Source organism: Solanum stenotomum, chromosome 12 (genome assembly GCF_019186545.1).
Source record: "Solanum stenotomum isolate F172 chromosome 12, ASM1918654v1, whole genome shotgun sequence".
Classification (NCBI taxonomy): domain Eukaryota; kingdom Viridiplantae; phylum Streptophyta; class Magnoliopsida; order Solanales; family Solanaceae; genus Solanum; species Solanum stenotomum.
The window spans coordinates 37,639,562-37,660,643 of NC_064293.1; the positions used below are offsets into that span (position 1 = coordinate 37,639,562).

The 21,082-nt window shown below is 32.1% G+C and overlaps 1 protein-coding gene across 3 annotated transcripts; it reads right to left on the bottom strand.

Moving 5' to 3' along the window:
• Positions 1-1,221: 1,221 nt before the first annotated feature.
• LOC125848031 (suberization-associated anionic peroxidase) lies at positions 1,222-20,437 on the bottom strand. Of its 3 annotated transcripts, none has more exons than XM_049527812.1 (4): positions 20,033-20,437; positions 17,315-17,512; positions 16,999-17,179; positions 1,222-1,778 (listed from the first exon to the last, which is right to left on the bottom strand). In XM_049527812.1, the coding sequence occupies exons 1-4, from the start codon at positions 20,357-20,359 to the stop codon at positions 1,408-1,410; spliced, it is 1,077 nt and encodes a 358-aa protein (XP_049383769.1). In that variant the 5' UTR covers positions 20,360-20,437; the 3' UTR covers positions 1,222-1,407. The 3 variants fall into 3 exon arrangements, with proteins under 3 accessions (XP_049383769.1, XP_049383768.1, XP_049383767.1); XM_049527811.1 differs by lacking the exons at positions 16,999-17,179; positions 17,315-17,512 and adding exons at positions 2,286-2,483; positions 4,018-4,298 and having other exon boundaries at positions 1,222-1,959; positions 20,299-20,406; XM_049527810.1 differs by lacking the exons at positions 16,999-17,179; positions 17,315-17,512; positions 20,033-20,437 and adding exons at positions 2,286-2,483; positions 4,018-4,423 and having other exon boundaries at positions 1,222-1,959.
• Between the last annotated feature and the right edge of the window lie 645 nt (positions 20,438-21,082).

A 21,082-nucleotide genomic window follows, 5' to 3' on the forward strand; every position in this document is an offset into this window, starting at 1 on the left:
TGTGGTTACACTTCCAAGTTTGAAGGGAAACAAACAATTGACCATGCAAAATTGGAGTACATATGACAGTGTTCATGTGTCGTTTATCACACACAGAATGTGATTAGAGACCACTTAATCCTATCCTCTTTTATTCTAGGACATGATACTCATATAAATACAGCATATTTTGACAACCACCTCCTGGGACCAATAATACATGTCTTGGCCAATTCTAAACTCAAAGGATAACTCAGCCCATAATCCACACGCTCGTGTAGTTCCAAGGCTATCCTTACAAAACCGTTGACCCTTTCATTGACTAGACCTCTGGGTAGATAATGGCACTAGGACACTGGCAACATATATATATATATATATATATATATATATTCATACATCTAGGAACATTGCATCAACTGGTAAAACTCAGGTCACTACAACAAAACAGACTAGTTACCGACAACTGAGTCAATATTATTGCATTCAGAGTCATTTAAGCCGTTAGGTCCATTTATATAGATTATTAATATTAATAATTGTCGCCAAGCGACAATTTTATTATTGATGCTAAATTTTTTAATTTGTTTCAATAATTTGTCATTGTAGAAGTAAATTTACTTATTTGACCAATTAGCCAAGTGAGATGACACGTCTCTACTTCTAGACAAATTAGTACTGTTCTGATAGACAGACATCGTGGTACTGGAACCAATGAGGCCCTCAAATAATTTTGTTGTACTACACACATTGACACATTGTTGTGCAGCTGCTTTCCTTATAATTCAAGTTTTCTTTTTTAAAAAAAGTTAAAGCCAATGCTTTAGAAAAGAAAAAAAGGTTGACCCTTTCATAGCCTAACTAGACCTTATTTGATAAAGCGATACAGAGAACTTATAATCGATATATAAACAGCGTCCCTTGATTAATGTAATCATGTGAACCTTACAAATGTAAATATAGTTTGTTATATTGTGGGAATTGTGGGTTTTGTCTCAAATATAAATTTCATGTCATTTGAATTTTAAACTTAAGAGTTTTGAATAAAACTGCACATGTTTTGTAGGAGTAATAAAAATCGACATGTATGAATTACTTGACTTGTGGTGGTATCCAAAAGATTTATATTTTCTTCAAACCTTTCTTATTTTGATTTTCAGATTATTAAATTTTTAATAACGAATTGAACTATTCTGATCAGCTCCTTAATTAGTACGATTTTTTAAAAAAAATCACCAACAGTAGCACACAAGGAAAACAATATTCATATAGTATTTTGTTACATATATGCATGGCATCAACTGATCATAATACTGAAAGGATTACAAAACAAATACCAAAACCACATTCTGGAGCCACTGATTCTTTTATTTTGAAGAAAACATAAAGCAACTAATCCTGAGATAAGTTACTTAAAATTTCCGAATTTCACATAGAAGCCACAGAAGTGGGATTAACCCTGCTACAAACATCACGAATTTCCAATTGAGCGCCCGCGGATGGAGGCAAGTCTCCCATCTTGATCATGGCAGCAGCAAAATCTCCAAGGAAAACGCTAACATCGTTGCTATAATCCGTTACAAAACCAGCAGTTGTAGCATCCCCGGTCAAAACTTGATCCGAAAACATTATACCTTGGTTGCTGTTTAAGTTATCGTAGTAAACTTTGTCGAACATAGTAGGAGTAGTATCCAATTGTTGCAAATCAGAATCAGTAAGCGTGGCGGAGCAGTTGCATTGGAGTTGTGCGGCAGGATTAACGTTACCGCTGGTGCAAACGGTAGAACACCTGGCGAAACCTACCGTGTGAGCACCAGCTAGCGCAACCATTTCACGGAGGGTGAAGTTTTTGTCGCTGAATTTCTGTATTTGGACAGTTAAGTTGTCGAATGGAGCTGGAAGTTGATTTATAGCACCACTAAAGTTGGCCGTTCTAGCATCGCTTCTCCCTAATGCAACGTTATAAGTTTGTCCTCCTAACTGTCATATACCAAAACAGAGTTTAAGTTAAGAATTTAAATTTTGGGTTTGAGTTAGTTCAAGTCAATTTCTTTGTCATATTATCATAATCGAACTAAATACAATTCTTGATCTATTAAATGTTGGACCCCCTACACTCCAGTTAACAGGACATAACAGGTGAGGTGTCAAAATTTACACATTAATTGTGGATGTGGAATTTGGTCTTCTTTGAACAATTCTCAACTTCCACGATGACTTTTGAGTTACATCAAATATCCATTTCTTATTATTCACAATTAATTTTGATAGTATTAATCAAGGTGTAAAGTGAATAATGAACTTACTTTAGCGACAGAATCACGAGCAGCAATAGCTAATATGTCAGCACAAGATACAGATATGTTGGGACATGTATTTATGACACTTTGTTTAGCTTGTGCTATCACTTCATAACCTCTGGCTGAGTTGGCGTTGGGTGGTGAGTTTTGTTCCCCTGTAAATGTTCCATTAATATCATCTAGCAGAATACCTCCATCACAACCCTGTTTTTTTCATAAAAAAAGATAGCTATAATTAGTCAACTACAGAAGATATAGCTAAGCATAAAATTATGTAGTTGGGTGGCAGATTAGACTTTTCAAAGTTTTTGGAGTTCATACCATCAGATCTTTCGAATAAATTTTACGGTCCACAATCACTTTCGGTCTTTCCTTGCAGATCGACCACTTAAAGCGTTTAATTTAAAGATGGACAAATATAAGGAATAACAAAAGAAATACTTCATTAGATTCAATTTATACCTAACTACTATATATTTTCAGTTTCAAAAAATAGTGTCTTTCTACTCTTCTCAATATATATACTCCTCCATATTGATCAGTTTCGAAAAAAGTAACATATTTTTATATTTAGTAAAATAATTTAACTTTAAAATGTTTATTTTGTTCTTGATAAAATTAATTATAGTTATAAAATCACTTATTTTAGATCATAAATTTTAAAAGTTTTTCTTTCTTAAGCTTTGTGTCAAATATAAATTGAGACGGGGAGGGTATATGTGTGCGTGAGAGGGGTGGAAACATAAAAGAAAAAGTACTTTTTTTTTAATATATATTTGCGATCTAACAAGTATTATGGGATATTCATGACTATGCATAATAATCTTAATTTGGAGTTCCTACCGTCAAATCTTTCACATAGTTTTATGGTCCACAATCACTTTCATTTCATTTTTTTTTTTTTTTTTGTGAAGAAAATAATATGATCAATAGGGCCAGGTTTATTTAGTAAGAGGAAAAGGACTTAGATTCAATTAATATACTACACCTAACATTGTACTCTTTTTAATCTGTCCGTAAAAATAATATCTGTCTACTTTTTCATTTCAATTTATATTAAAGTATTTGACTGAATTGCGAGTTTAAGAGAAAATGAAAGAATTTTCAAATTTGTGATTTTAAACAAGCATAAAATATTGGGAAAAAGGATAGATATACCCCTTAATTATCGTAAATGGTATGCAAATATCCTCCGTTATATTTTGGGGATATTGGTGCCCTTGCCGTTCAAAAACTAAAGCATATATGCCCTTCACTCTAACGGAAGGCTAAATAGGGACAGGTGGTGCAATCTCATCCGTTGATCCGATATTTAATAAATGTCGGGTCAGTGGATAAGATTATGACACGGGTATGCCCGTTAGTATAAAGGGTATATATGCTCTAGTTTTTAGACAGCGGGGGCACCAATGTTTCAAAAGTATGACAAAAGGTATCTGCATACCATTTATGATAGTTCAAAGGTATATTTGTCCTTTTTCCCGAAAATATTTAAGTGACTACAAATTATTTTATTAAGAATAAAATGAAAAATTTAAAACTAAATTTATAAGGATAAATGTCAGTGATATAGACTTGAAAAATTCTCATTTTTATCCTATTTAGATGATTTATAGTCATGAAGTCTCTATAGATAACTTGTTTTAGCTCACAATTTTTTTTGAAAAAAAATCATTGTTTCTTAAATTTTGTGCATAGTCAAATACCGTAAAAAAGAGTGAAGGAAATATATATTTACATCAACGAAGCAGTCATGAAAGTGGAGACGGATGAGAGAAGCTCCCATGCGTGTTTCTGCATCAATAGCAGTGTCCACAACTCCTCGTACAGCTGAGAAAACGCATGCCTCCGGAGTTAGTTGCTGTCTCAAGTACTTGTATGAATTTTTCTTCTTATTATTTAAGGTTAAAATACTAGCTACGCCTGATTCCAACGAATCGAAATTCGGAGAAACATTTTGGAGTAGTGATCCGTTATTCATGATCATGGCTTCAAAAGTATTTCTATAAATAGCAACACCTGCGAGTGCAAGTGCCACAAAGCTCAATGCAAGACTCAAATGACTCAAACGAAAACCCATGACTTAATTGAAATGTCTATCGAGGAAACAAATTCAAGGCTTTCGATCGGGATGATTTTTCTTTTATTTATGTCTCTATTTATAGGCAGGTGAAGACTTACTATTTGTCATCATCATTATTATTATTATTATTATTATTATTAATTCTGCTTTGAATTATCGTGTAATTACGAACTGAGAATTGATGTTTCATGTGAAAGTGACTTTTCTTCTTTCATAAAGTTCTAGCCGTGTTACGTGTGATGTTTTCTTAGCTATGTTTATCCGATAATTATGTCAATTACTGTCAATAATTTTATTTCATGTAGTCACAATATCGATTTTAAGAAGGAAATTATAATCTCGGGATAGATTTATGTTTCTTATCTCATTAGGTTTAAAGATATTAGTTTCCTTTTAATCGACAACAAAGAAGATAATTCCAATTTAGTTATTTAGTATGTTGTTTAACCTAATAAAGACAAATTATTAACTTAGATTAAGGATTGAAGCTAGATCCTTGCATAACTAGTTGAACCGAGTTTTTACATATGTGAGAAAAAGTTCAATTGAAAAGATCGCTGATCTAAATAAGGAATTAAGTATGGACAAATAAATCAAAGCTAAGATATTATTTCTGAATTTACAGTACAATATTTTTGACAAACATCTACGTACTGCTAATTTTTCAGTTGATATATGTTAGTCATTGATTTGGTTTGACATTGGTGTATGAGTACGTCATACCGTGAGAAGAAAAGTCTTTAAATAAAAGTTTCAACTTAGAAAATAAGAAACCTTGTTCCTGTATTTAGTTGACAAATAATAATCAGTTCACTTCTTCTCTTTCCTTTCTAGTTTCCATGGGTGTACAGTGGGTAAACTCTTTTCTATGCAATAGTTAGCTCACAAAAATATATTTTTGTCCCTGTTTCTCATTTCATAAAAAATTATAGGCCAACAAATTGTTAACTATAACCTAATTTTGCAAGGAAAAAATTTATAAATTGTGTATTATCTGATTTACCAAAGATTTCTATTAGTATAAATTCTTTAAGAGTAAGTTACGCGCGCCTGGTAAGGCATAACTTCATGTGCCTTGCAAAATTTACGTTGTTGAGTTGTAACTTTTAGCAAAAGTTTAGAGACCTTAGTTTCTATCAATATAGGTTTGTATGAATAAGTTATATCTTATAAGACATAACTTGTGCATTACGAATTTTGTCTTGTATTGTTAAAAAAGTTAAAGAGAACTTACCCTTATGTTTACGAATAAAGTATTGCTTGCAAAAAAAAAAAAATTGCCTTGTATAGACATAACATTTGTCTAGCGAATTTTTTATTCATTTTTCTAATACTATGGATATTTTCAGCCACATTTTTGTTACTCGAGTGTTGAAGGGCAAAACTTTGAGGAGAGGGGAGTAAAAACCATCCCAGAATAAGGATATTCGTGTGAATATTTGGATTTTAAAAGAAAAAACTAAAGTTCTACCCTTGATGTTTGTTAATATTATGGAAGCACACAACATTTCACTAATATGGTTACAAATCTGACCATATAAGCGCCGGAGGACGTTAAAAGATCATGATTAAAAATCCTATTGGATTTCTAAAGGAATGGTGGAATGATCGGAAATTTTACCCATAAATTATGAGTCTCAGAATTTAAATTTTGAAATAACTAGTTTTTATAAAGAGCATTTTATTTAGAGATGGCAATGGGGTGGGGCGGTTGAGGAGCGGGATGGGTTTAACATTATGCGAGGCAGGGTGGTTGCGGGGCGGGATGGGTTTAAGGTTATGTGGGACGGGTTTAAGGTTGTGCAGGGCGGGAGGGATATGGGGTGGGGTCGGTGGATTGCGGGTAGATGTGATTTTAAGTGGGTTTAAACTTAATTTTAACTTTTTACACGTTATAAGAGTGATAAAACATTATTTATTAAGATGATTTGTTGAAAGCTACTAAAATATTCAAGATAGTAAATGAAAATGATTCAATAAAAAATAAAACAATTTCTTACATGTTTTCCAATTGATCTCTAAAAAATATTTTTTTAGTCATTATCTATTAAATTAATCCAACTTAATGAAAAGATGAATTTATTTTTTTGAATTTTATTTTTAGTGTAAGAAAACATTTTAAAAAAAGAATATGCGGGGTGGGTTCATGTGGGGCGGTCTATGCGGGGAGGGTTGAAAAATAAAAAAAAATTGTTATGCGGGACGAATTAAAAAATTTGCGGATTAAGTTCAACCCGCTCGTGCCCCACCGCAACACTCCATTGTCATCTCTAATTTTATTCTTTACTAAACCTATTGGGCATCGATTGATATTAGTCAAATCAATAAATCGAATACTAAACACGTGCCAAAATAAAATCTTAAGTTCTAGGTTAACTAGTTTGGCCAAGTATCGTCCTATAAAATGAAACTAATAGAGTATTAATATCGCTTCCATTTGCTTTAAAATAATTTCCATAAATTCAAGAAGGATATGAAATTATAAAAAAGTAAAATCTTGGTTGATCAAAAAATGAATGTTTAGATAATTTTTCATTTATCATATACCTTTGGCTCCACTTTTATTCTTTCTTGGGAAAAGGGTCTGATATACCTCTCAACTTTGCCATTTGGAGCTGATATGCCCTCGTTATGAAAGTGGCTCATATATACCCTTACCGTTATACAAACGGCTCACATATACCCCTAACGTTATAAAATGAGCTCACATATACCCTTCATTTAACGGAAGTGAAAAAAATAGTTTTAAATTTGTATTTTTTTGTTTTTTAATTTTCTTAAAAATTATTTAGGGGTATATATGATTCTTCTAGCAAAGTTCAAGGTATATTTTAATCTTTTTCATACATAACTTATTTTTTGACTTCTTTTACTATAATTATTGGAGTTTCTTATTTTATTTTATTTTTTTCTTTCATTCCTTAGTGTAAAGAAAAAAATTTAAAACTATTTTTTGTGGCTATATTATAATTTAAAACTATTTTTTTTGTCTATATTGTAATTTAATGTAACACCCGACTTTTCGAAACATTTAAATTGACTCGTATCTTCGTGGAAAGACCAGGAAGGTGGGTAATAAATTAATAATGATGTGTTATGTGATATTTTAAGTGTTCAAGTGTTGTATCTCATGTTTTGAAGTTAGGTAAGTGGAAAAATAAAAGTTGGCGAAAGTTACCATAAATTCCTTTTTAAAGATTTGTCTGAAATTTAGGTCAAATGTATCGGACGTTTTCTCCCAATCTATTAAGAGTTATGATCCCCACGACCTATCGAATCGAAGGTCTACGAGTCTAGTTTCCAACACATCAAACCGTTCGTTCATACGACTTCAGAATAGAGAGATATTTGTGTTTTCATAGGACTGCACAAGCACGCACGTGAAGTGGGGCCCTAGGTCGGTGGAATGTTACATATATTTTCTTGTTCGACCTTTTTCTTCATTTTTAAGCTAAGAACTAGAGAAATTAGAGAAACACATTTCTAGGATCAAGTGAAGTTTTCTCGACTTAAGTCCTTGACGAAAGTTGTTCTACGCGTTGGGCTCATCATCGTGGTATACTTTGTTTTATCGATGGCGTAGCAGATCACACTTTAGTGTTGGGACAACAAGGGTTTGAATATATTTGAAGGTTTTGAGGCGTAACTTAAGATCGAGGTAAGACCTTTCTTTCATCGACTTTAGCTTTTATAAGAAGCAAACAACAATTTGCGACGGAAATACATATCTTTTATCATATTGTCATGGTATCTTTTATTTTTGTGTGTTGATTATGGTCCTATCTTGTTGTAGTATCGAGGGAGTTATAAGTAAAAGTCATTAGATCACGTGAATTTAGCGAAAAAGGTATATTAAGGCTATTCCCTACTTACGGCATGTTTTCTTAAAGCTTAGAAGCAATGCATTTAGGTCGTTATCCTTGATATACTTGTAGCCGTGATTGTTGATTGTTGGCTGCTCGAGTTGATATAATTCTCCCTTGTCGGGATTCTTATTCAGTTAGTAGTGTCCCTATGTTGGACACGACTTAGAGGCTATTTGTATAGGTTGCTTATAACTAAATTGCTCGTTTTTAGCGCTTGGATTGTTATTGTTGTCCATGGGGCTATTGTAGTTAGCTACAGGAATGTGATCTATGCCTAGAAGGGCAATGTTCTTCATATAGGGCTATATAAGTGCCTAAAAGGGCTATGAGTTGCCTACGGGGCCATATTGATGCCTAGAAGGGCTATGAGTTGCCTATAGGGCTATATTGACGCCTAAGAAGGTCATGTGCTTCCTACATGGCCATATTGTTGCCTAAGAGGGCTATGAGTTGCTTATAGGGCTATATTGACGCCTAAGAAGGCCATGTGCTTCCTACAGTGCCATGTTGTTGCCTAAGAGGGCTATGAGTTGTCTATAAGCTATGTTGATGCCTAAGAGATCTATGTGCTGTCTACGGGGCTATATTAATGCCTAAGAGGGCTATGTGACTTCCTACGGGGCTAGGGGACTACCGATAAGGGTATATAGGCTGATTGGCACCTTTCGGGCTTATGGAAGCCTGAGTAGGTAGTCTTGTGTGCTATTTGTACCTGCCGAGCTTATGGGGGCTTGGTTAGGTTGTTGTTTTATTATTTTTGATAAGATTAGATTTAAAAGCAGGTCAGTACACTTATCTTATCCTTAATTTATTTATCAGATTATTCCAGTATATCAGGATACCTTATCATAGTCTATTGCCTTTCATACTCTGTACATTATTTTATACTGACACCCTATTGCCTTGGGGGCGCTGCATTCATGCATGCAAGTCCTCAGCAGCAGGATTGAATTTTATCCGGTTAGCTTGCCCCTTTCCTCCGAAGCTGTCAAAGTTGGGAGGTTTGTTACCTTTTGTTGTATATATCTTTATGGGTAGGCTGGGCCCTGTCCCGCTAATCTTTACTACTCTTAGAGGCTTGGTTTGCTGAAGCTTGTTAGTTGTGTGATGCATTGTCTTGATATACCTGCTTTCAGTTTCGGTATAGAGATCATGGTGGCCTCGACGGCCCAATCAGGACTTCTGTGCTAGTTGGTTATTTTTTTATATGAACTCTTGGGAGTAGTTGTTTCTTTTATGGATTTGTTTACGTACAGGGGTCTTGCCGGCCGAGAGCTTAATTTTAAGTCGAGATATACTTGTTTGTTTTTTTGACTGTTTGTGGTTGCCATGCGCTAGTAGCAAATGGTTCAGCAGGGTCGGCTTGAGCCTGAGTTTTGGCATTAGGAGCCAATTGCGCCCTTGAATCTGGGGCGTGACATTTAATTTTTGTATTTGAAGAAAAAAATTTGGTCATCTATAATAAGTTTTACAAGAATATTAGTGAAACATAAATAAATTTGACCATTAAAATAATAAATCTATATTAGTCATTGAAATTAAAAAAAAAAAGTAAAAAAAAATAGATATGTTTGAGGAGGATTAAATATACTCATATGGGATTATATTTTTCAAAAAATAATTATAAAAAATTAAACTAAAATTAATTTTTTTCATTTCCGTTAGAGGAAAAGGATATATGTGAGCCATTTATATATAAGTAGGGGTATATATGATCCACTTTCATAACGAGGGGTATATCAGCTCTAAATGACAAAATTGAGGGGTATATCAGACCCTTTTCCCTTCTTTCTTTTATTGTCTTTTCCAGAATTAGTTATGTGCCTTCTTTTATCATATTTATAAAATGACCCTTCGAGTCTTATTGATTTTTAAAAAAATGTTTGGAATTTACAGAATATAAAACTGTAACTAATTAAAGAAAACAACATAATCATTTTTAATTGACTAAAGTTTTACACTTTAAAATTTTAGTAAATGTAACTAATTAAAGAAAATGACATAATCATTATTTTTAATTGACTTAGTCAAATATTAGCAAATTTTAAAAGAAAAACTGAAGTTATGTGAAATTTTTAGTATTAAGTTAACGGGAAAGGGCCTAAAATACCCTTAAAGTATTGAAAATGGTACACAACTATCCCTCATCCATCTATTGGCTCCCAAATACCCTCCACATCCACCTATTGACTCACAAATACCCTCCCCATCCACATATTGGCTCACAAATACCCTCCCCATTCATCTTTGAGTTCAATTTTAGCCACTTCATTAACGGTGCGCACCATTTAAAATAATTAAATAATCCTTTTAATTATGTGGCGCTCAACCATTGGTTGCAATTTAATTATTTAATATAATTTTGAACCCATCCATTTTTAACTAAACCTGCCCCAATACTTATTAAACCCGCGCGCCCCAATTCAAAAAGAACCCTAAAACCTTTGTCCCCAAATTTATACTCCATTTTCCAAACTCAATCACTCTCAGATGACACATCGTCTTATTCCATCATAGACATAAATGGGCTGACCCAATTGAATCTTATCACTAGCCATTCCCCAAATCTTCAATTAGCATTACCAGAAAAAGATACCAAATTGAAGAACTTTCAAGATTTCACAAAGGAGTTGGGGAAATGGAGTGTAAATTTGGGAAAGAAGGTTTTGGGGTTCTTTTTCATTAGTTGGGTTCTTTTTGTATTGGGGCGGGAAGGTTTAATAAGTATTGGGGTGGATTTTGTTAAAAATGGGTGGGTTTAAAATTATATTATATAATTAAATTGCAATCAATGGTTGAGCGTCACGTAATTAAAAGGATTATTAATTATTTTAATGGTGCTTCGTTAATGAAGTGGCTAAAATTGAACCTAAAGGTGGATGGAGAGGGTATTTGTGAGCCAATAGGTGGATGGAGAGGGTATTTGGGAGTCAATAGGTGGATGGAGAGGGTATTTGGGAGTCAATAGGTGGATGAGGGATAGTTATATACCATTTTCAATAATTCGAGGATATTTTAGGCCCTTTTACATTAAGTTAAATAGATCAATTTCTGAATATAATATGGTAACTAATTAAAGAAAATGACATAATCATTTTTAATTGACTATGTTAAATATTAACAAATTTTAAAAGAAAAACTGAAGTTCTACACTCGAAACTTTTTGTTTTAAATTAAATATATCAATTTCTTAATATAAAACTGCAACTAATTAGAGAAAATGTCATAATCATTAATTTTAATTAACTAAGTTAAATATTAGCCAGTTTTAAAAGAAAAAACTGTAGTTCTGTGAAATTTTTAGTATTAAATTAAATAGATCAATTTCTGAATATAAAAATTGTAACTAATTAAAGAAAATGACATAATCATTTTTAATTGACTAAGTTAAACATAAGGAATTTTTTTTAAAAAAAAATTGAAGTTGTACACTTGAAATTTCTAATTTTAAGTTAAAATGTCAGTTTCTAATAAATAAATATAAATTTATTTGAGCGACTATCTTTATCATATTAGTGTAGCTTAGGCATGCTTAAACTAGTTACTTATTTTTTAATGGAAGTGTCAATTTATTGTGTGTTAGCTTATACTAGTCAATTTTGTTTTAAGTACGTACATGCCTTTGTGATTCTTTGTCCTCTCTTCTTATATTATCATCCCAAGAAAATTATATATAATCAAGACAAGCACAATCAAATTGATCATTAATATTGGGGACTGGGGTGTATGTAGCCAAAAAAAAAAAAAAAAATTTAGTAAGTGATATTCTATACTTTTTTTCTATTAACATCCAAGGCTCCAACACACTCATCTACGTACCAAACACACTTTTTGTGTAAGACATAATAGTTAATACATAAACATGACCTTAACTTGACGTCAGCTGATAACTACGATCTTTAATTTAGAATGTGTACAAGTAGGCACTTAAACTGGTTAAAAATTAAATAAATAGACACATTCGTCCTACATGACACCCTACATGACAATTTTGCGTCCTACGTGGCGTCCGACATATATTATGTCATATAGGACACGTGTGTCTACTTGTTTGATTTTATACAAGTTCAAGTATTTACTTGTGCACACTCAAAGTTGGAGGACATCGTTGTCCATTGAAATTAAGTTAAGAGTCATGTTTATGTATTATGCCTTTGTGTAATTGTGTTTGTACTTTTGTTGGGTTATATAAATATTTTTGAAGCAATATGTCAAAGGCTTAATGGTCCAAATTCCAAACCTAATTTTTCGTCTAATAATATTAGTCTATCTTCTAGAATTTGTACTAAGCACTAAAGCACATGGTTGCGTATCAGACGAACTCTTGGTACCGACAATTTCTTTATTGATTGATTAAGAATAGTGCCGGCAAAGTTTGCCATATTTTGGTAATTTGTTCAATTCGCTCATATTTTAATGAATTGTGTAGGTGATTTTCAATGAATAAAATGTGAGTTTAAATTCATATTCAATCCATAGAAATATAAATATTTGTAAGTAAATTATGGATAAATTATGGATTAATCAAATAAATTAAACTTTTTTTTACGGAAGAACATAAAAGGAAAGGATATATATATATATATCAATGTAAATTTCTTTTGTTAATTAAAATATATTTTCTTATTTGTTCAATTTATATTGGATAACAAATAATAGTGTAAACGTAGAGTTGTCAATATGGGTTAGACTCATTGGGCCGGCCTAGCATAGCTCGTGATTTAATAGGGCTGGACTAAATTTTTTGGAGCCCATTTTAGAAAAAAGTTTTTTAGCTCGGCCTGAATAATTTTGCTGATTTGTGGGGCTTGAAAACTATGGATAAGGCCAGCTCGTGGGCCAAATAAAAATAAAATAGAGTATTAAAATTAACAAAAATTTAAACTCAAAATCTATTTAAAGTTTTAAATATTAAAATTTAAATACAAAGTATGTTTATAAATTATGTATGAGATAAAATAAAAAGTCTCTAAAGTTTCTTGAGAATCACTAAGTGTAACATCTCGCAATTTGAAATAACTAGGAAGAAGCTAATAATTGAAAATAGTCATTTTTGGAAAGAATGGAAATCTGGAAAATTGTTTAAGTTAGGAATAGTTGAGTTTTGATCAACTTCAAACGGCCGTAGCTCCTAGCTCAGGATGAGTTAGGTGTACTTCCAGATATGGTTGGGAAGCTCTTAGAATGATCTTTCCAACGCTGCCAAGTTTACGCGATTCCAAGTTGGTATGAGCAAGTTATTCCCTTTGGAAGTTGGGTTGTTGGATTAAGTAAGTCTAATCCGAATTATGGAAGGGTAATTTAGTCTTTTCCTTACCTAATTATTCTAATTCGTTTTTAGGAGTTTAATTGGGGTAAAGTCAGATTTTAGTTAGTTTTAGAAAAGTGAATTTCACGCTAGGGTTTGGAGAAAGGAGAAGAGGAAACAAGATTTGTCAAGATCGTCGACTTTAGCTTGTGGATTTCGTCGGGGGTGATCCCTACAAGGTATGTGAGATCACATAGCGTTGAGTTAGTTCACCCACGCACAAACCATGATTCAATTCAGCGAATTTAAGTCTTTAAAAGTTTAGAAATTGAGTTCTTGATGAACATTGTTGAAAGTTTCGTTGAATTTCTTATGGGTTGTGTTGTTTGAGTTCTTGCGATTCGATTCATGTTTTTCGGGTGTAATTTTGGTTTGAATCTATCATATATTAAGGGTAAAAATGATTCTAAGCGTTTGGGGAAAAAACCATTGAAGTTTAGAGGGTTTAGAGTTGAAAAACGAAGAAGAAAAGTCGTTAAACACCTGGAGAAAGGGATGGGGCGTCATGCCAGCCAGCGCACCCCAAAGCAGCCTCTGAATGTGGGGCTTTGGGGCGACGCTCCAACCAGAGTGCCCCAACTTGCCCTCTGAATTTTGAGGGCTGGTGCCCGGCGCCTCCCAGAGAGCCAACGATGCTAGTTCTCCACATTCCTCCCCTATCTTTTAGTACTAGTTTCTTAGTGATGTACCTACGTTTTCTAGTTGATTCCAACACTCTAAGGTACGTCTAAAGATCATGAAACCATCCATAAACATGAGATCATGAACCTTACATCCATACTTCAATTCAAGGAAAGTTAAGAGTCAAGTCTAGAAGTTAAGAAGCAAGTCAAGAGAAGTTTATAAAATTTTCAAAAGTCTTTCACAAACGTTTTGACCTTGTTTTAAGACTTAAGTTTCAAGTTAAGCAAAGAGTAAAAAGTTGAGTTCATTTCTCAAAAAGTTATAAGGGAACTAAGTATTCCAAAAGAGTTTATAAATGTTTTCACATTTAAACAAGAAAGGAAACTGAGATTTCCAAAAAAGCTTTTGAGCTAGTTTTTCTGTAAAGAGTAAGAGTAAAGTTCATTCTTCAAAGATTATACATGAACTAAGTATTTTCAAGAGTTAAAATGTTTTCACATTTGAGCAAGAAAGGAAACTGAGATTTCCAAGAGAGCTTTTAAGCTAGGTTTTGAGTAATTATCTCAAACAAAAGAAAGAAGTTTTGATTTTAAATCATATGAGCTAAGTATATTTTGGAAGTAGTATTGAGCAATGATATGGAGATGCGAGTTCATATTAAAAGTCTTCATAAACCATGTAGTCATCATGGGTAGTAAATGATCATACTTTTTAGATAACTCCTTAAGATGTTTTTAGCATAGACTAGTGGATCCACTAAGTTAAGCGTTCTATATGACGGTAAAGTATATGACAGTTCTGACAGTGTGGGCAAGACGTTATATCACCACTTAGGCTCATAGTGGTGGTTGTAAGTTAGAGAATCTCCCATAGAAACTATATTACTTTATTATATGAGTAAAGTTAAGTTTGTTATTGCATTTTCTTTAACGAACTAAGATGTTTTTACCATTTTATAAAGCTTTTCATATATTGCATGTAGTGTTATATCTCTTTAAAGTTATGTTTTGAGATCATCTTGTTAAGTTAAGTCTTCCGCTGAGTAAGTAAGCCAGACCAAGGGTTCGCTTGGGGTCAGCAATGGTTCTCGAGTGCCGGCCACGTCTAGGGTGTTGGCTCGGGGTGTGACACTAAGTAAGTCATAACCTATGGAATATTGTCATTTTTTTTGTATTTTATTATGATCATTGAAAAACAATTAAGTTAATATTTCTATTTAGATATTTATATTTTTACTTGAAATCAAACTTAATAAAATGGGCTGACCGTTTTTTGCCCACAAAAAATTGGGTCAGCCCGCCAGCCTAACTTGTCAAATTTCAAAAAGTCGGTATGGATTAGCGAGGATGGGGTGGGGGTCAGTCCATATTGACATCTCTAGTGTAAAGTAAGCAAATCATGTATGGATTAGCCAGGATGGGGTGGGGGTCAGTCCATATTGACATCTTTAGTGTAAAGTAAGCAAATCGTGTATATATATATTTTTTTTTTGGTTTCCCACCTGATGTCCGATACCTACATTGGAGCTCGACTAAATTCGGATTCGCGCCGAAAAGTCCCACATTGAGAGGTAAAGCGCTCCCTAACAAAGGCAATTTCGTACCCAAGAGGGTTCAAACCCGAGACCTCTTGGTTAAGGATGAAATAGTAGTTACCACTCTACCACAATCCTTGTTGGTAATCATGTATTAGTATTAATATTGCTTAAAATGCATTAAAACATTTTACTCCTAAATGTAAATATTCATTTACTTTGAAATTAAAAATATTACATAAATTTTTTTTTTGTATTTAAAAGTTGTAGGAATTTTTTTTTGACTTAGATGGTACAATAAAACTAATTAAAGTATTTACAATATTTTTCATTCCAAAAAAGACTAAAGTATTTTCTACTATGTTGAATTCTATATTACTCCCTCTGTCCCAATTTATGTGACTTGCTTACCTTTTTACTCGGTCCCAAAAAGAATGACTTTCTATATTAAATAACAATTTGATTACAAAATGTCTATTTTATCCTTAATGAAATGATTTACAATCACATAAATTTCTATCATTTTTTTTGGACCACAAATTTTAAATGTCTTCCTTTCTTTTTTAAACTCCGTGTCGAATCAAACTACCTCACATAAAATGAAACGGGAGTACTATTTACCATAAAAATATGGATAAATAAAGCTTAACATGTATTTTAGTCAACCTATTTGTTATCAATCTATTTTTACCCATTTGAAATATGTCCACTTGAAATATTACCCATTTTTTATTTATCCAATTTCAATCCATCTAAATTTGATTCAACCCTCCATGACCATATTAAAAACACCGGGAACATTATATTGCTTAAGGAACATATTACACATATATTAGAGATTGCATCAACTAATAATACTGAAAGGATGAAAACACCATGCGACTAATTGTAAGATATAAGCTACTTAAAATTTCGGAATTTCAATTTTCCCTTTCACATAGAAGCCACAGAAGTGGGATTAACCCTGCTACAAACATCGCGAATTTCCAATTGAGCGCCCGCGGAGGTAGGCAAGTTCCCCATCTTGATCATAGCAGCAGCAAAATCTTCAAGGAAAACGCTAACATTGTTGCTATAAGTCGTTACAAAATTAGCAGTTGTGGTATTCCCTGTCAATACTTGATCCGAGAACATTATCCCCTGGTTGTTATTTAAGTTATCATAGTAATCTTTGTCGAAAACAGCAGGAGTTGTATCCAATTGTTGCAAATCAGAATCAGTTAGCGTGGCGGAGCAGTTGCATTGGAGTTGTGCGGCAGGATTAACGTTGGTGCTAACGCACACGGTGGCACACCTAGCGAAACCTACCGTGTGCGCGCCAGCTAGTGCGACCATTTCACGGACAGTGAAATTTTTGTCGCTGAATTTCTGTATTTGAACAGTTAGGTTGTCGGATGGAGCTGGAAGTTGAGTTAAAGCACCAGTAAAATTGGCCGTTGTACCATCGCTTCTCCCCAGTGCAACGGTATAAGTTTGTCCTCCTAACTGTCATATACAAAAACAGAGTTTAAGTTACGAGTTTAAATTATACGTATCGATCATATGTTATAAGTTAATGAAACATTTAGTGTAAAACTAAATTAAATCGTAACTTGACTAAAAACTGAATAATGAACTTACTTTAGCAAGAGAATCACGAGCAGCGATAGCTAAAATGTCAGCACAAGATACAGATATGTTGGGGCATGTATCTATAACACTTTGTTTTGCTTGTGCTATCACTTCAAAGCCTCTGACTGAGTTGTTGTTGGGTGGTGAGGTTTGTTCCCCGGTGAATGTTCCATTAATATCATCAAGCAGAATACCTCCATCACAACCCTGTTGTTTTTTTCAAACAAAAAAGATAGCTATAGTTACTCAACTATATGTATGCATAATCAGCTACTATGTTCGTCCCAATTTATATGATGTAATTTAATTTAACATGAATTTTTTTTTAAAAAAAAGAAATATTTTTGAAATTTATGGTCCGTAATAAATCACAAATATTCGTGTGAGTATAAATGATTTCGTTAAGGGTAAAATAAGTATTTTATAGTTAAATTATTACTAATTATAAGAAATATGTCAGTCTTTTCGAAATTGACTAAAAAGGAAAGAATTGAGTTATATAAATTGAAACAGAAAAAATACAAAAGATACAATAACTAATTAAACATAGAGATGTCAAAAGGAACTCAAATATAGGTAACCTGCCTAGAATTTTATGAATTGGACTAAAGATAATTAAAAGAAAAAACAAACCTAATTAGACAAACATTCCTACTATATTTACTAATTCTCCTTATAGTTTAAAATAATTAAATATTATTTCACTAATTAATAATTTTATATCAAATTTTAGATTAGATATTCCTAAAATCATGTATTTTTACTATCAAATATGCTAATATAGAAAAGAAACAAGCGAGATAAAATAAAAATAAATAAGATAATTTATTTATTTCAAATACATATAAATCACATTAAATATAAATACTCCTGTAAAAGAGAAAGTGATGAGTAAGATAAAGGAGAAAAAGTTACCCAAAATTAGCCAAGGACTGATAAAAAAATGTAAGGGAGAATAAACTTTTCAAGTTGGGCTGCGCTTGACTATTAGAAAACTGTTAATTTCACAAATTTCAAGAAGATGGTTCCATGCATGATGCAACTTTACAACTACTACATTAATAAACCCCCCCACAGTTTTCATAATAATGTTTTGAAGTTCGTACCGTCAAATTTTTCAAATATTTTACTGATCACTTTCCTTTCGGACCACTTAAACATTTACGTTTACAAATATAATAAAACAAAAGAAAACTTACTCAGATTCAATTTATTTTATTTTATTTATTAAATAATATAATATGACCATGGAGCCAGGTTTTTATTTTTTATTGGCAGAAAGACTTGAGAGACATCTGTACTTCATTTCGTTTATCAGTTGAACCCTTCTAGTCATCGCTTTGTCAAATGAATCCTTAAACTCAATAAAATTTTATTTTTTAAACTCACCGAGCTTATATGGCACTAAAATAGCTTAGTTAGACAAATACGTGATCCCACACTTTTGAAACAAATAAATATAATATTTTTAATTTAAAATTATCAAAATTATAAGACAAAACAATAATAATAATTTTTTTAAAAAAAATACAGAAAACCTCCTTCTTCACTCCACCCCACCCCACCCCACCCTACCCCTTCTCTCTTCTTCTTCAACTCCACCCTTTTTCTCTTCTTCTTCTTTAACCTTAGCCCCCACCCCCATCCTCCCCCGCCCATACTCCTTTTCTCTTCTTCTTCAACCTCTGCCCACATCCACCCCCACCCTACTCCTTTTCTTTTCTTCTTCTTTGATGTACACATTATCACAATAAAATCGTCAAATAAAAAATTGAAAAATGTTTTTGCAAGAAAATATAACATTCACCATTTTTATAAACTTAATTTTTTAAAATCTATTACTTGAATTTACATATAAACATATTTTTTTTTTAATTTGAAGTTTTTTTTATATGTCTTTTTGTCAAATCAAAATAAATAGAACCCTAAAGCATGTGCAAGAACTAATTATAATTTATCACATTTTGCGTGAACTATGAAGAAAGATGAAAATGGTGATTTTTATTTTTTGAATGAAAATGGTAGAAAATGAGAACAAAAATGATGAAGGGGAAGGGAGTGAAATGGTATAGTGAGAGAGAGAGAAAATTGCATTTTTAAAAATTATTATTTATTTTTAAATATTTAATTTCTGACATGTCATTAAAATAATAATAATAATAATGTGTCATTAAAAAATGACATAATATTTCATGTATGAAATGAGTGTACCACAAGCACACTCATCAGATATGAGAAATGAGTTTATAATATTGTGTTTGAATGAATTTAATGGTTTAATTGGCAAAGTCATAAATACAAAAATTCAACTTACAAATCAAGTCAAGTATAAAGATTTCTCAGGTAATTTCGCCTTTTTTATTTCTAATAAGAGAAAGGAGGACTGGGATTCAATTTGTATATTACACCTAACATAGTACGTTTTTTTTATTTTTAATATGTCCTCAAAAATAAAATAAAAATCCGCTCTTTCCAATTTAATTTATATTAAAGTGTTTGACTGTAAGAGAATTTAAGAAAAAAATAAAAGAACATAAAATTTATGATCTAAAATAAGCATATAATATTTATGTGATTATATCAAGCTTAAAATTAAATTGTTATAAAATATTTTTTTTTTATATAATTAAAAAGGAAAAAATGTCATAAAATTAGAGAAAGAAGGAGTATATTATTATAGACAACTCATCACATAAAATAGGAGGATCGAGATGAAAGAATATTTACATCAACAAAGCAGTCATGGAAATGGAGGCGAATGAGAGAAGCTCCCATGCGCGTTTCATTATCAATGGCACTGTCCACAACTCCTTTCACAGCTGAGAAAACGCATGACTCCTGAGATAATTGCTGACTCAAATTATCTTTGTCTGAATTTCTCTTCTCATTATTCAAAGTTAAAATACTGACTGCGCCTGTTTCCAACAAATCAAAATCTGAAGATCCGTTATTCATGATCACGGCTTCATAAGTATTTCTATAAATAGCAACACCTGCAAGTGCAAGTGCCACAAGGCTCACTGCAAGGCTCAAATGGCTCAAACGAAAACCCATGACTTATAGAAATTATTAAATGTCTATTTGGAGGAAACAGAGGCTTTCGGGATGGTTTTTTTGCCTATATTTTTACTTATATTTATAGGCAAGTGAAGACTTACTATTGGTCATGAGTTAGTATGATTAATTTATTGCTTTAAATATCGAGGAACTTTCCCAAATAGTCATTATAATAAACTTAATTATGGTTCATAACTATAGCTACAATTTAAGCAACCTTGTTTATATAATTCGCGGGTACATTTGTATAATTCAATTATTTTTGTATAAATTCGAAATAACGAATTTATACAGCTACAAACATCAGAAGTTAAACAGCTATACAAATTCCGGATTATACAAAATTTACACAAATTCTGAATTATACAAACGTGCAAATTATACAAAACTAAAAGTTGAGCCGCGTAGTCATAGCTAAAAGTTGGCCGCGAATTGTAATTAAGCCAAACTATAACTATGTTAAGTAATTAACTACTATATATTTGCTTATATGCGTAATTTTTCCTTAAATAATTGTGTGATTACAAAAATTGACCATCAAGTTTTTATTTTGTAAAATAAAAAGTACTTTCTATATCTATTTTATATTTTGCGAGAATATCAAAAGAGCTATAAATATTCATAAAATATGATATGATGATATAGTTACTAATGATATTGACACGTTCAATTTTATTAAAGAGTAATACACCACAACTCAAGTTCAATTTTACTTTTTTT